Source organism: Cajanus cajan, chromosome 2 (genome assembly GCF_000230855.2).
Source record: "Cajanus cajan strain Asha chromosome 2, NIPB_CcT2T_4, whole genome shotgun sequence".
Taxonomy (NCBI): Eukaryota; Viridiplantae; Streptophyta; class Magnoliopsida; order Fabales; family Fabaceae; genus Cajanus; species Cajanus cajan.
The window spans coordinates 58,536,557-58,552,676 of NC_138518.1; the positions used below are offsets into that span (position 1 = coordinate 58,536,557).

A 16,120-nucleotide genomic window follows, 5' to 3' on the forward strand; every position below is an offset into this window, starting at 1 on the left:
CTCGCCAACCTCCGTGATCGCGTTCGACCACAGAGCTTCCCAGAGCAATGTCGGCGAGCTCTCTGGCGAGCTGAGCAGCTCCGGCGCGTTCGAGTTCTCTGCAGGGAATGACGGCTCCGGTGAGTTGTTCGATTTGGGGGATAGTTCGAGAGCGCTCGAGGAATCAATCTCGCGTGATCGAAGCTCCAGTGCGGTCGAGTCTTGGTTACGTTGCAGAACTGCGCAAACCCTCCAAAGAGGCTGAAGCCAGGAAACTATTGGTATGATAAAGTGTCTGGTCTTTGGGGGAAGGTATTTATTTACATGCATTTGTGATTTGTATGATGTTTGAGTTCTAGAGTGTTGCTGCGGATGCTGATTGGTTTAATGACTTCACAGGAGGGACAGAAGCCTTCAAAAATTATAAGTCCGCATCTGAATGTTGGAGGCCCCATCCAACCGGATGCTAGCAATGGAAACACTCAGGTTTTCATCAATGGTCGGGAAATAACAAAAGTGGAGCTTCGGATGTTGCAGGTTGAAAATTCATATTGAAAATAACACGTCTAGTTATCGTCCATAATATATCTACTTCTAATTTTTTATTCTTAATTTGTTAGATTTTTATATGTTTTAGAATTTTTTTCATGATGTTATGGGGAAAACGCATTTTTGGATGCAGGGTGTTTTGCTGAAAGGTGGAGATTCATTCATGGTAACTTTTGCAATCAATTTTTTTTTTGCTAAAACTAAAGAAGAATATAGGACTGTTTTCTGGCTATGTGTGGACCGAAAATGAGGTATAGTTGCATTATATATTGTAATATTGCCCGTCTTTTATTCGTAACTATCCTTGACTCGATCTGCTTCGTCCTCGGCATCACCAACTTGCAGCAGGTTAGGGCTTCCAACCTCCAGGAGCTCGTCTACAAGCAGGGCCAAGCCGGAATCACCAAAGCCACCGTCTCCATCGTCTTCGACAATTCCGATAGGTCCAGATTTCGTGTTTATTTGTCTTTGATTCTTTGGGTTTCTGACTTTGTGTTTGGTTGGAAGGAAATTGGGAGACAGTGAGGATTTTTTTATAAAATTTTTATTGTTTGGTTTGATTTTTAGGAAGGAAAGAGGAATTTTTTATTTTTTATTTTTTTATTTTATCTAATTTTAACTTCCCTTTAGTATTGGAGGGATTTGAAAGGGAGAGAAGGGGATGGATTATGTTTCCCTTTTTAGGTTGTTTTTGGCGAGGAGGAATAATTTTGGGTTGAGTTTAATAGTTATTTGAATTGAATTTTTGGCCACGAAAGTTTGGCCACCAGCTGTTGGTTAAGTTGTTTTGGGGAGGAATAATTATTGTGGGTTGGGTTTACTAGTTGCCTGAAACTGAATTGAATTTTTTTGGGAATAGTTGTGGGTCAACTTTACAATTTTTTGTTGAAGTACAATTTATTGTTTTTTTTTTAATAATTTGCTTTAAGAATTAAGTTATTATTTGAAGTAAAGAGTTTAATTAGAACATACTGATTGGGTAAATGTTTTTTACAATGTCATCCAGTTGTAGATTGTCATCTATTTGCAGTTGTAGATTGTCATCTATTGTGGCTCACACTCATGTTCTTCAGGAAGGTCCTATCACAGGAAGGGCAACTGATGTTATTGCTACTGCAAATACTGCTGCTGAGGTGGCCTTGAGGCTTGTTAGGCCGGGAAAAAAGGTAATCAATTTTAAGACAATGAAAAAATTTAAAATATTTAATTATGACAATGAAAATATCTTAACCGGCATTATAACAAAATTTATTATTACCGACAATTATTTAATGATAATAAATTAATTGCCTTTATTTTATTATTTAATAAAAGTATTAATGACTAATATATAATGGTCATTAAAATGTATTTACATCACACCAAAATTTATTATTAGCAACAATTATTTATTAAAAAAAATTTTAGTCCCACATCAACTAGAAATAAGATAACTAAAGAGTATATAAATGAATGATAACTCTCACCTTACAAGTTCGTTTTGTAGGGTTAAATTAGACCTATAACTTACTATTTTAAGTTGGTATGAAATTACTCTAAACTTGAAGGAGACCGACTATTGATAAGATAATTAAAAAGAATATTACAAGTCAGAGTATTTGTATACTCATCTTGCGAGTTCCACACCGACTAAAAAGATTGTATTCTTCCTCCTTGCTCGTCCGTATATGCTTCCATGCTTTATGAAAGCTACAGACATTGTATTTTATTTTTTTAAAGGATACTCTTCACTTTATACTAGTTAAATTCTAAAATTTACCATATTATACTCTATCTTGTAATTTTTATAAAACTGGATCAAAAGTATATATTTTTAATTCTCCAAATAAAGTATTAATTATATTAATTTTTTTATATATAAAAACTAATCTTAATTAAAATTATCCTTAATTTAATAAGTAATTGACACAATTAAACATGTCATCAGTATCTGAGGAAGTTTCGAAAAAAAATTATTAACACAATCAAGGTCCATTTTCATTCATCAAATAGAAAATCTGTCAACTAGCTGTATCCAAGTTGCTGAATAAATTCTAAAGAATGGATTGAGAAAGGGAAACTCATCAAACGTGACCAGACATGACTATGTTATATATAACCTCGAAGAACACAAAGTTTTTGGCTCACAATAGATCTAAATACAGAACGCAGTCCCAAAAGATGTTGCAGACATCGAAGAGGAACTGAAACGCATTCAAACTTTCATCAATGATGCAGATAAAGAAGCAGCTGGTGATGAAACTGACAAGCACCAAGCACCAAGCAGGTTCTCCATAACATATATTATTGTTTAATTAATGCATTAACAGATTAGCTAGATCACAATATTTTCACGACTTGACAATAGTTAGTTTTCACACTTAGGTGGTACATTGAATCAGATTTGAAAATGTATTTAAACAGATCCAAATCCAAAATATGACATTTCAGTTGAGATGATATTCAACTATATTATATGTGCAACTTATTTAAAATTGGGTGGCGTGCTTGATAGATATGCTATGGATATTGTGACAACTAATTAACATTAAAAAAAATTGCAAATTTAGTACTGGAATGCACGTTTCCACGAGTTTATGAAACCAGCGCAGCTAATGTAAGTCAAACTACCATGTTTTGTGGACAAGTGGATGATACTTTAATTTAGCCGGCCCAAATATATTTGACTAAGTGATGTTAAAATAATAAAATAAATATTACAATGACAACTGATAAGCGTGATCTATTTAAATAATAATCGAATACAGATCTACAAATTTGCTATATATATCCAACTTGCTGTATAAATATTAAAGAATGGGTGGTAAGTCAAACTTAAAGTCCTTCTCTTACTACAGAATTGAATATATATAATCTTAAAGAACATAAAGTTTTACACTCACCACAAACACACAGCGAAAAAAGAGCTAGACTGAGATGGCAGAAACTGCAGTGTCCTTGGCTCGTGAGCATTTGCTTCCAAAAATTGTGGAAGCTGTGAAAATGCTTAGAGATCTCCCAAAAGCAGTTGCAGACATTACAGAAGAACTGGAGAGCTTTCAAGATTTCATAAATGATGCAGATCAAATGGCTGAAGCTGAAGAAGATGATGGTAGGCGTGATAGAATCATAAAAAGGGTGATGCGGTTGAGAGAAGCAGCTTTTCGCATGGAAGATATCATCGACGAATTCTCGATTCATGCGGAAAACAATCCTCACGATCCTGGATGTGCAGCTTTACTCTGTGAGGCTGTTGAGTTCATCAAAACTCGGATCCTTCAACTTCAAATAGCATATAAGATTCAGGATGTGAAATCACTTGTTTGTGCTGAAAGAGATGGCTTCCAAAAGCAATTTCCTTTAGCAACAAAACCGAGTGGTTCTATAGGAAATCAGAATATCACATGGCACAAGCTTCGAATGGATCCTCTATTTATTGAGCAAGATGAGGTTGTGGGCTTTGAGAGTCCAAGACGTACATTGAAGAATTGGTTGATAGACGGACGAGAAGAGCGCACTGTCATCTCTGTTGTTGGTTTGGCAGGAGTTGGAAAAACCACTCTTGCTAAGCAAGTTTTTGACAACGTCCATAAAAAGTTCGAGTGCCATGCATTGATCACAGTGTCTCAATCCTACACTGTAGAAGGACTGCTGAGGGATATGTTGCACCAGTTTTGTAAAGAAAAGATGGAGAATCATCCTGCAGATGTTTCTACCATGGATCGACGATCGTTGATTGGAGAAGTCAGAAAGCAGTTGCGCAACAAGAGGTATGTTGTCATGTTTGATGACGTGTGGAATGAAAAATTTTGGGATGATGTTGAATCTGCTGTAATTGATGCTAAAAATAAAAGTAGAATATTAATTACAACCAGATATGAGAAGGTTGCAGAGTGCTGTAAGAAATCTTCTTTTATTGAAGTGCATAAGCTAGAAAAACCTTTAAGTGAAGAAGAATGTTTCAGACTGTTCTGTAACAAGGCATTTAAGTATGGTTTTGATGGACATTGTCCAGAAGAACTTAAAGATATATCTCTTGAAATTGTTAGAAAGTGTAAAGGTTTACCTCTAGCAATTGTGGCCATCGGTGGTCTTTTATCTCAGAAAGATTCTTGTGCACACGAATGGATACTGTTTAGTCGAAATCTAAGTTTAGAGTTGGAGAGGAATTCTGAGCTAAACAGTATAGCAAAGATTTTAAGTTTAAGTTACTATGATTTGCCATACAATCTCAGATCATGTTTATTGTATTTTGGAATGTATCCCGAAGATTATGAAGTTAAATCTAGTAGATTGATTAGGCAATGGGTAGCTGAAGGGTTTGTCATACGTGAAACCGGAAAAACATTGAAAGAAGTTGCGCAACAAGAGTTATCAGGATTGATCCGTAGAAGTTTGGTGCAAGTGTCTTCATTTAGCATTGATGGCAAGGTTAAAGGATGTCGTGTTCATGACTTAATACTTGACATGATCCTTAGAAAAGCTAAGGAAACAAGGTTTTGTCAGTATTTTGATGAGCATAATGAATCAGTGTCAAGTGGGATAATCAGGCGCTTAACAATTAAAGCAGATTCCAATGATTTTGTTGGAATTGAAAGATCATACATTCGGTCAATTCTATTTTTCAAAAAGGGAGAGTTACCTGAACAATTCAAAGGCAGAATCTTTTCAAAACACATGCCATTAAGGGTACTTGATTTTGAAGATTTTGGATTTTTAAATGTTCCACAAGCTTTATGGAATTTAATCCACTTGAAGTATCTAAGCTTTCGGAATTCATGGATAAGAAGTCTTCCAAAATCCATTGGTAAGCTCCTGAACTTGGAGACCTTGGATGTACGAGGAACAGAGGTGGTTGACATACCAAAGGAGATTAGTAAGATTAGAAAATTACGTTATCTTTTAGGTGATCAAATATCTTTTGTTGCAACAAAAGACTGTCTTGGAAGCATGACATTCCTGGAAAAGATACGGGTCCTCAGAGTAGATGATGAAGGAGTGGTAATTAGAGAGCTAGGAAAGCTAAAGCAATTAAGAAACCTGAGAATTTCTAGTGTTAGGGCAGAACACACCAACACTCTATGTTCCTCCATACATGAGATGCAGTTCTTGGAGGTACTACATATTCATGGAAAGTTAAAAAAGTTGTCAAATTGGATTCCACAGCTCCAAAATCTTGTGAAATTATCTTTGAAGTTTTCAGAGTTAACTGATGATCCATTGGAATCACTAAAAGATATACCGAATTTGTTAGTCGTCGATATCAGCAATGCTTACGTAGGTGAAACTTTGTATTTTAAAGATGAAGGGTTTCAGAAACTGAAGGAGCTTCGGCTTAAGTATTTGAACAAGTTGAATTCCATCTTTATTGAAAGAGGAGCATTGCCGTCTTTGAAAAAGCTTGTGTTAAAGGAAATCCCAGAACTGAGGAAAGTACCCAGAGGCATTCAACACTTAGAGAAACTACAAGTTCTGATTATCAAGGATATGCCACTTCAGTTTGTGCACAGCATTGATGGCCATGGAGGACAAGACCATTGGATGATCCAGCACGTGCCTGATGTGCGAAATTCGAACTTGATTATTGAAGCTATTCGATCTCGAGTCGAGATATCAACTATACTTGAAGGAAGAAAAAGGTGTTTTCTTTTCTCTTCTTATCAATATATATAGGGATTGATATTCTTGCCCATTATTATTTTGAATAATAAAATAATCATCTATATACTGTCAGTGTAAAGTCTTTTTACATTGACAACCAATCATATCTTTTAATAGCATCATGTCAATTACTTATTTAATGAAATAAAAATAAAATAAAATAATTTAAAAGATATGATTGATTGTTAGTGTAAAAAAAACTTTACAGCAGTGTATGAATGATTAACTCATAAAATAATGCAACTTTTCTAATTCCTAAACTGATTTCTTTACTTTTATCTCTCTTTTTCTTCTAGTATATGCTTCATTTTTCTTTTCTTTTTGAATGTAACTCATACTATTTTTAAGAAATTTTAAGTCATTTTATTATCAAATAAATGAATTATAGAAGAAATTATCACTAGAAAAAAAAGTGTGATTTGTGGCGGTTATTTGGCAATTTTTGGCAATTAAAAACCGCCACAAACTGAATTACCAGAATCATTAATAACCATCAGATCCATAGTCGCCAAAACTGGTTTACGACATATATTTTGTAAATGTTGGTTTAAAACTGTCACAAAATTCATCTAAATTTTGCTTGATTCAACATTTATGACTGTTTTAAACCCCTAGAAAATTGTGTTAATTTTTTTTACTTATTTACACTTTCTGACAGTTTTAAATCGTCAAAAAAATACGTTCTTTTTTTTTACTTTTCTCACATTTTTTGATAATTTTAAACCATGAACAAATACACTTCATCCTACATTATATTCATGCATTTTTATTATTTTTAAAAAATAAATTTAAAATTATTTTAAAAGCACGTTCATATTATAAATTGAGAAATAATAATTTACATATTATATTGATGCAAAGGCTGATCAATGCCTCCTTTGTTCTCCATGAAAATATAAAGATAGTAGTTAATGTTTTGTAGTATATTGTTACTTCCAACGCAGGGAGAAGTTATTGAGGCAAAGGAAGAAGTTATTGAGGCAAAGGGGAGGGAGATCGAATTAAGTGTCAAAAGAATATGAGAATAATAATGTTTGTGAATATGCCTTTGTTATAAAATCAGCAGGACACAAAAAGATTATTAATGACTCATGAATATATCACCTTCACAGCTTTTTTTTAGTTTTGAATAAATTGACTCATTGAATTTTATCCTATTATAAAGTGTTTGATACTGATTTTCACCACAATAATGCAAATATTGATTTTCATTGCAATAACACAGACCAACACATGGATTATTCTCTTACATGTCATATTAAAGTGATTGAACTCTCAACCCTTATCACTATTCTAGCTGGATCTCACCATGTATATAGTACTTTCATGTCAAAAACAAATATACAGTGAGATTTGACTTATCATAAGCAAGATAATTAAATTTACATATTCTCTTTAATTATCCTGTTTGATTATGAAACCACCATAATTAGCTTTGTATTTTATATAAGCATGTCATATGTGAAAAGAAACTAATAAGGATAGGCAAATCAGAAGAAACAAGAACAATTAGGCTAGTTATAAATAGGGGCCTATCCGAATAGTAACCGGAATAATTTGCATTCAAATAATAATAATTCCTTCCCATTAAAAACTATTTGAATTTGTATTTTTCCTTAAACTATATTCTGACTCTACTTATTATATATATATATATATGCATTTCTAAAATAATCTAAAATTCTATATAATACAATTGACAGAGTATAACCATAAATTTTTTTCCCTCTTCCACAATCAAAATTTCAATTTTTCTAATAAGAAATCAAAGAAAGTATTTTTATATTGATTCACTCAAACAGGGCTACGTACAGTCTCCTTCAAATGAAGGGTTTCACTAGATAATCAATGAGGTACAAGTATTGTTTGTTCAGCCTCTTCAGGCTCGCAGTGAGTATTATAGACCACCCAGGTCACGACTACTCCTGGTCCCAAGTATTCTCAACCACTTCTGGATCGTTAGCTTCACTCGCAGACGCTAGTATTCTTTACTCAGCCACTTCTGGCTCTTAGTGAGTATTATCAACCAATCCTGGCCCGTTGACTTCACTCATCAATGCTAGTATTCTTTACTCAGCCACTCACTAGTGCAAAAGAGGCTTTTTACATCTGTTATTTTAAGGTTTTTACGTCAGAAAAACGTCCGGCGTTAATGCGGGAGACGTAAATTTATGTTGGCTTTTAAGACCGACGTAAATTTACGTCGGAGTTTTTTGAACACCGAAGTAAAAAAGTTGTAAAACCCAAAAAAAAATTACGTTGGAACGGCCTGTTCTGGTTGCAAAACGACCCGTTCTGTAAGGAGAACGGCCTGTTCTGGTTGCAGAAGGGTGTTACTGACGTTTCTATGTTGTGTACAACTGCTATCATTGGAATCGATACTAAGAGTTGTGTCCCTAACTTGAACTGGTAGTCCATATTCAAGATCCAGAAGGCACACTTGATAGAAAATTTTCAATTTACTACATACTCTGCTCTTGTCTGCAGCCAAAGATAAACATTATGATACCATGCAATCGTCGAGGAGCTGCCAAAGATAAACATTGTGAATAAAGAAAATAGAAAAGCGAAAGGAGCGAAGAAGATAGGAAAGGAACCATTCGAACGTAGGGGCTGTCGTCGAGGCAGGATTCGTAGATGATGGGGAAATCGGAGCGCTCCCAAGCGTCAGCTTCGTGGCTAGTGGATATAAAAAATTCTTTTACGTCGGACTACATAAGGTCCAACATAAATTCAACAATCTACGTCGGATGTAGCTGATGTCTGACGTAGATTGTTAAATTTACGTCGGACCCTATGTAGTCCGACGTAAAAAAGTTTGCATTATTTTCAAAAATGTCACCGCGTCTTTTTTATGTTGGATATGTTTAGGTCCGACAAGAAAATACAGACGTAAATTCTTACATTTGCACTAGTGACTTCTGGCTCCTAGTGAGTATTCTTGACCAACTCCTGGCCCGTTGACTTAACTCATCAACGTTAGTATTCTTTAATCAGCCACTTCTGGCTCGTAATGAGTATTCTTTGACAAGCCTCTCCAGGCTTTACAAGTATTCTTTCCCTAGCCTCTTCACGCTTTACATATATTAACTAGACAGGTTTGGTTTGAGTGTTTGGGTTACTCTCATAGAGAGGATACATAAGATTATACACTCACTAAGGTATGCAACCTTAGTCTTTGCAATGATTGAATGTTTGGTCTACTCTCACAGAGAGGATACATAAATTGGTACACTCACTAAGGTTTTGTTCCTAAGATGCACATGCTTGGAACTCCTTAGTTTACAGAGATAGATACACTGTGGTACACTTGACTCTATACGCTCTATCTCTGGTTTCGTTGCATAGTGGGCTTGATATCACTTGGTTAAGAATGCAAAGCCAAGGGATAGCCAAGAAAAAGCCCCAAGCTTTTAAGGTTTGAGATAGTAATATATATATTGTCTTGTGAAATTTGCCCGTTGCAAGTGTCTGTTGAAGCATATATAGTTGTTCATGACTGATTTGATCTTTAATTTAATGCTCAAGATCTTGCATGAAATCTTCTTTACATTTATAGACCTTGCATGAAATCTTCTTTACCTTTTTGTCCTTTTTTTTGTCACATAGGTGTAGAGTGTTGTCCTTATATGAAAAAGTGATGTACTTTTTATGACACATGCATGCTTTTGCTTTTGCGTGGTTTTCTTCTTCTTCTTTTTCTCTTCTCTTTGATCACGCGTTTTACGTTGAGAGCGTTTGAGTGATTATAGACGCTGCCTTGATTTGTCTTTTAAGACTTGATTCTTTAATTGCTTGTGTGGCAGTCTTCGTCTGCGTCTGTTAGTCCTGTGCATCTCAATCTTGACCTCCATTTGAGAATCTGAGTTTAATGCTTTGACTTTCTTTTGATCTTTGACTCATGCTTCGTCTAATTCGTTATATCGTACTAGAGGTTGTCCTTGACACATCTTCGTCTGATTTTAGACTTATGATCATCTGGTGCACATATTATACTTTGTCTGATTCTCATGATGTGCCTTGTTTTGACTATTCTTCATCTGAGTTGACCATTTGGCTTTCTTTGCTGTTTAATTCATTTTTGTTTGGTTCTTGATTTGGTCTTATTTTGGCTTTTCATTTGATGTCTTCATTTTCAGTGCATGAAGTGGCTCTTATTTCATTCTTCAACTTGCCTATACTTATGTTTTTTCTGAAACACTGACACACTTGTTAGAAATAACAATATGTATTATATTTGTCATATTCAAAACCTCACTAGGAATTGCTTTGTCTTCATCTGACTTAACAGAAAACATGTTAATACAGAAATCCAATGAAGAAGAACAAAAGCGAAACAGAGATGCATAATACGAATAAAACCTCAAAGAGAGATTACAATTTGCTCAAGGAGCCAACCCCAAGGGTTTTAGCCTTCCATCAAAACGAAAATGCAGAGTCATCAAGGAAGAATAAAGAAGAAACTAACAATATGTATTCATTCAAATGTAAATGCAATCTCAAATACAAGCAAAAAAGCAAAACGTGAAAAGGAAGAAGAAGCAGAAACAGAGAAAAACATAAAGGAAGAAGAAGCAGAGAAAAACATAAAACGTGGTAACATCAGTTCTCAAGGTGGTGGCTGCATGGTCATCCCTAACTTAGGTCCTAAAAACGTAAATGGGCCCAATCCCATGTGTCTGGCCCGAAATTACAAAAAATGATAATACAAAAATAGTAAATAAGTTGTTGATGTGGTGATTTGGTGTTGACGTGGCGCTGACGTGGCACTTTTCTCTTGAAGTCCAAAAATAATATCCAAGCCCAAAAATACTTCACAATTAACCTGGAAATAATTAATAGACAAAAATTAGACCAAGTGAATTAGAATTAATTAAAATTCAAATCACTGGCCAAATGAAGCCCAAACAGTAGAACTATGCAATTAATAAGAAATTAAGCCCAAATTAACAATTAAAATAAGTACAAAAATATAAATAAATAAGGGAAAATAATGACTCATTAATGATGTTAATATTGGTTTATATAGCTACTTATATAATTTGTGTGTTATAGGTGTTTAGGAGAAAAATGAAGTAAATTTGATTAAAAAGGTAAGAAGTTGAATCTGTCAGCTTAGTGGGCTAAGATCTGAGGTTAGGCTCTAGGAAATCAGAGAACAAAAGAAGTTTCCACATATGCCAAGGTTGAGTGCCAACTTGGACACTAAGCATTGATGTCGAGCGTTAATGTTGAAACTCAACACCAAATCCCTTGTAAGGAGTATTTTTGTATGAAAAGTGGTGCTCAACACCACTTTATTCAATGTTAATCACTAGATGTGTAATTAATTCTAAATGTAATTATTTTAGACAACTTTTAGGTAGTTTTTTTTGGGAGGGGCAGGGTTAGAAACCTTTTAGATAGAAGCTCAAGGATAAGAACTTGGAGATTTAGAAAACTTTATGTTGGTTCTTTGATTCTTTTAGCTTTTTCTTCTTTCTTAATTATGTTTAGGAGTACCTAAACCCTTTTCTTATTTGAATTAGTTGTAAATACTCATTCTCACATATTTCTCTTGATAAATAAATCCATGTTTTGTATTTCTTTGTGTTTATTTATGCAATTTTTTTATTTCTTTATGGTTTGATCACCCATGATGAATTATAGAATGAAAACTTAATTGAGAAATTAGTTTTTGATCATAACTAAATTAAACACTTAAAATTATATAATTGTCAAAAATACGATCAGGTGGTTTTATCATTTGAAATTCGTTTAATTTAATGCAACTTCTCTACTTAAGTTACTAAGAGATTATGACTTATACAAAAATCTTAGGCCTTTTTAAATTACAATTAGGGTAAAATGATAATAGAAAGATAATAAAAACATGATTTATTGATTCTGAGTTATATTGAGATTGTTGTCTAACCCCAACATATTTTAATCCATTGTCAATTATGCTCTTGCATACCACGTAATTGATTAAATATCCTTTCATAGTTTTAATACATTTTTCCTCAAACTCAATTTTACTTTTGCATAATGATGAATGAGTTAATTATACTAGATATTGATGTAGTAATTCAGAATATTAGAAGCTGAAACTCATAATTTTATTATACTTGCAACCTTTAAATTCACACAATTGAAAGTTGATACAAATTCTACTCATAAACATAAAACTAAATGACAAACGTAAATACTAATAAAAGTGTAACAACACCTATAATTCCTATGATTAAAATTCATAACAGTAGGAATTCTAATAATGCTCCATTAATCTGAAACAAACTCTAATAATAGATGCTGATTCAGATTCTCAACACTCCTCCTTGTATCAATAGCTATTGACTTTAAGTTTTCCTTTCAAGTTCTCAAACTTTCCTTTTGGAAGTGCCTTTGTGAAGATGTCTTCCAATTAATCTTCTATCTTGCAATATACTAACACAACATCACCTATAATTCCTGTTGATTAATAGATTCAACAGTAGCTATGAGCTCTGCTTCTATAGTTAACTATGCTACATTATCTTCTTGCTTTCTTAAGGCCTATGAAAACATTCCTAAACCTAATGTAAAACAATAACCAGAAGTGCTTTTCATATCATCCAATGAACCTCCCTAATCGTTGTCAGAGAATCTATAGAACCATTAACATATCTTAGCGCATGTTTAGTAGCTTGAAGATCTACTTCACTTGCATAATGTATAAATCTAGAGAGAAGACTTACAACTTGCAAAATATCAGGTCTTGTTGTCGTAAGATACATTAAGCACCCAACAAGACTTCTAAAATCAGTCTCATTAACCTTTTCTGCACCATCCTCTTTGCAAAGCTTCACCTTTTGCAACATTGGAGTACTCATAAGCTTAGAGTTTTCCATTTGAAACTTCTTTAGAATTTCTTTTGCATATTTCTTCTGACTGATAAAAATTCCTTTATGGTCTTGTTTGACTTCCAAGCCATGAAAGAAAGCCATTTTTCCACAATCAGTCATCTCAAAAACTTTCATCATATCTTGCTTGAACTCCTCAACAAACATAATACTGCTTCCTATCACTAAAAGGTCATCCACATACAAAGAAACAATTAAAATTTTAAAATTCAAGCCTTTCACATAGAGAGTTAACTCACTGAGACTTTTTGTGAAACCAATACTTAGCAAGTACTCATCAATTCTGCTAGATCAGGCCCTTGGAGCTTGCTTCAAACCATACAAGGCCTTCTTTAGCAAATAGACCTTGTCTTCTTGTCTTTTAGCCACAAAACCTTCATATTGCTCAACATATATCTCCTCTTCTAAATAACCACTTAAAAAAGCAGTTTTTACATCTAGTTGAAACACATTCCAACCATTTTGTGCTACAAAAGCTAGAACTAATCTGATGGTATCAAGTCGGGCAATGGGAGAAAATGTTTTAAATAAATCAACTCCATATTTTTTATCATATCCATCCACTACAAGCCTGGCCTTGTGCTTATTAATGGAACCATTTGCATTGAGTTTGGTTCTAAATACCTTTCTCTTGCGTCATGCTTCTAGCCATCTCTATTATCGTTCTATTCTTCCTCTCACTCACTCCATTTTGTTGTGGAATGTAAAGAGTAGTAAGTTAGTGCTCAATCCCAGCTTCTTCACAGAAAGAATTAAATTGATCTAAAATGTACTTTTTTCCATTATCATACCGTAGAACCTGAATTTAACAACCAGATTGATTTTCAATCCAAGCCTTGAACCTCCAAAAAACTCCTACAACTTCATATTTAAATTTCAAGAAATAAATCCAGCACATTCTTGTCAAATCATCAATAAAGAGAATGTAATATTTACTCCATTTAGAGATAATTCAGCTAGAGGTCTTCCAAGGTCTGTGTGAATCAATTACAATTTTTGTGATGCTCTCCAACTAGTCTGTGGAAATGGTAGCTTGTATTGTTTCCCATATTGGCATGCATTACAATTACTTAAGTCAACTTCCAATGATGGCAAGCCTTCAATAATATTGTGCTTCTTCATGTTCAGTAGTGCAACATAGTTAAAATGACCCATTCTCTTGTGCCAAATCTCAGTGACATTAATCGTGCTTGAAACAATAGCTTGCACCTCCTCCATTAAATCTAAAGAGAAGATTTTTCCCTTCATTTTTACCTTGAACAGATCATGTCCACTTGCATCTTTGACCAAACACATTTTTTCTTCAAACAAAATTTTGTAGCCTTTTCCAAGTAATTGTCCAACACTTAACAAGTTTTCATTAATTTCAGGTGCATAAAGTATATCAGTGATTATTTTTGTACCTGAACAACTTTTAATTGCAACAGTACCTTTCTCTTTCACAACTATGCACTCTCCATTGCCAATTCTAACTTTTGAATCAATTGTCCTATCTAGCTCGTTGAACAATTCTTCATCATAGGTCATATGATGTGTGCATCCATTGTCAATCAGCCAACTCTCACAATCATTTCTGGTGGCAAAACAAGTTGATGCAAATAACTGTTCCTCCTTCTCTTATTGGTCAGCCACTTGAGCCTCTGTTTGAGACTACCTTTTGTTCTTGCAAAATTTTGCAATATGACCAAGCTGGTTGCATTTGTTACAGCATACATTAGGCCTTCTCCAACATCTAAAGTAGGGATGGTTTCTTTTTCCATAATGCTAACATGGAGGATGATTTGGTTTCTCATCATCTCATTTTCCACCTTTGTTGGAAATTTCTCCTTGCTCAAAGTTGTTCCCTTGAGCCTTCTTTTTCTTTCCTTTGTAACCATGACTAAGTTTTAGTTTCACCTGTAAAGCACCTTCAATCATGCCTTCCTCCCTCATGAGTCTCCTTTGTTCTTGGGCTTGCAAAGCGTACGTCAATTCTGCCAAAGTGATATTTGACAGATCCTTGGAATTTTCCAAAGAGGAAATGGTGGATTCAAACCTCTCAAGAAAAGTCACAAGGATTTTCTGCACTATCCTTGTATCGAAAAAAATTTTCCCAAGCAACCTCAACTTCTTTACAATGCTTAAAAGTTTGTCAGAGTATTCTTTCACTATTTATGACTCCTTCATTCATTGCATCTCAAACTCCCTGATCAAGTTCAGTACTTTCATCTCTTTGACTCTCTCATTTCCTTCATACTCTTGTTTGAGATAATCTCAGATGGCCTTCGTTGACTTTAGAGTCATAATTTTGGTGAAAATTGATTGAGAAACAACAGAAAATAGACTATACTTTGCCTTTGATTTTTGCTACTTTATTTCCTTATGATACTTGATTTGATTAAGTGTTGGATTTTCTAGTAATTGACCAACCTCATAATTCTCCTCAACTATTTTCCAAAGATCATTTGCATCAAGAAAATCATTCATTCTAACTACCCATAGGTGATAATTCTCACCATCAAATGTTGGTAGTGTTTGGACTCAATAATCATATTGCATTTTCAATTCTCAATATAAGTGTTTAAGTGTTTGGTGAAACTCTCAACCTTACCAGGTCCCTCAAGAACAAAATAAGCTCTTGATACCAACTATAGTAATTCAGAATATTAGAAGGCTGAAACTCATAATTTTATTCATACTTGCAACCTTTAAATACACATAATTGAAAGCTAATACAAATTCTCCTCATAAACATAAAACTAAATGACAAATTTCAATACTTATAAAAGTGTATCAAAACCTATAATTCCTATAATTAAAATTCATAAGAGTAGGAATTATAATAATGTTCCATTAATCTAAAATAAACTCTAATAATAGATGCTAATTCAGATTCTCAACAATTAAATCAAGTTCATTGGAAAGATTATTTACTCATACCATCGCAAATGTTCAGCTGACAATGAATCGGCTGGAACAAATTAATTGGACCAAAGCTTCCTTTGGAGATGAACTGTGATTTATTTTATTCAAAGATACATGGCGTACCTTACAGTTTTGCTTTCCATTTTTTTTAATCATTGTTTGGTTTC

General features: G+C 33.9%; 1 protein-coding gene across 1 annotated transcript; it reads left to right on the forward strand.

Moving 5' to 3' along the window:
* Positions 1 to 1,853: 1,853 nt before the first annotated feature.
* LOC109793253 (disease resistance protein RPM1) lies at positions 1,854 to 12,291 on the forward strand. Its single transcript, XM_029270319.2, has 2 exons — positions 1,854 to 6,146; positions 7,113 to 12,291. Exons 1-2 carry the CDS (start codon positions 3,445 to 3,447, stop codon positions 7,171 to 7,173), a joined length of 2,763 nt encoding a protein of 920 aa, XP_029126152.2. The 5' UTR covers positions 1,854 to 3,444; the 3' UTR covers positions 7,174 to 12,291.
* The last annotated feature ends 3,829 nt before the right edge of the window (positions 12,292 to 16,120 follow it).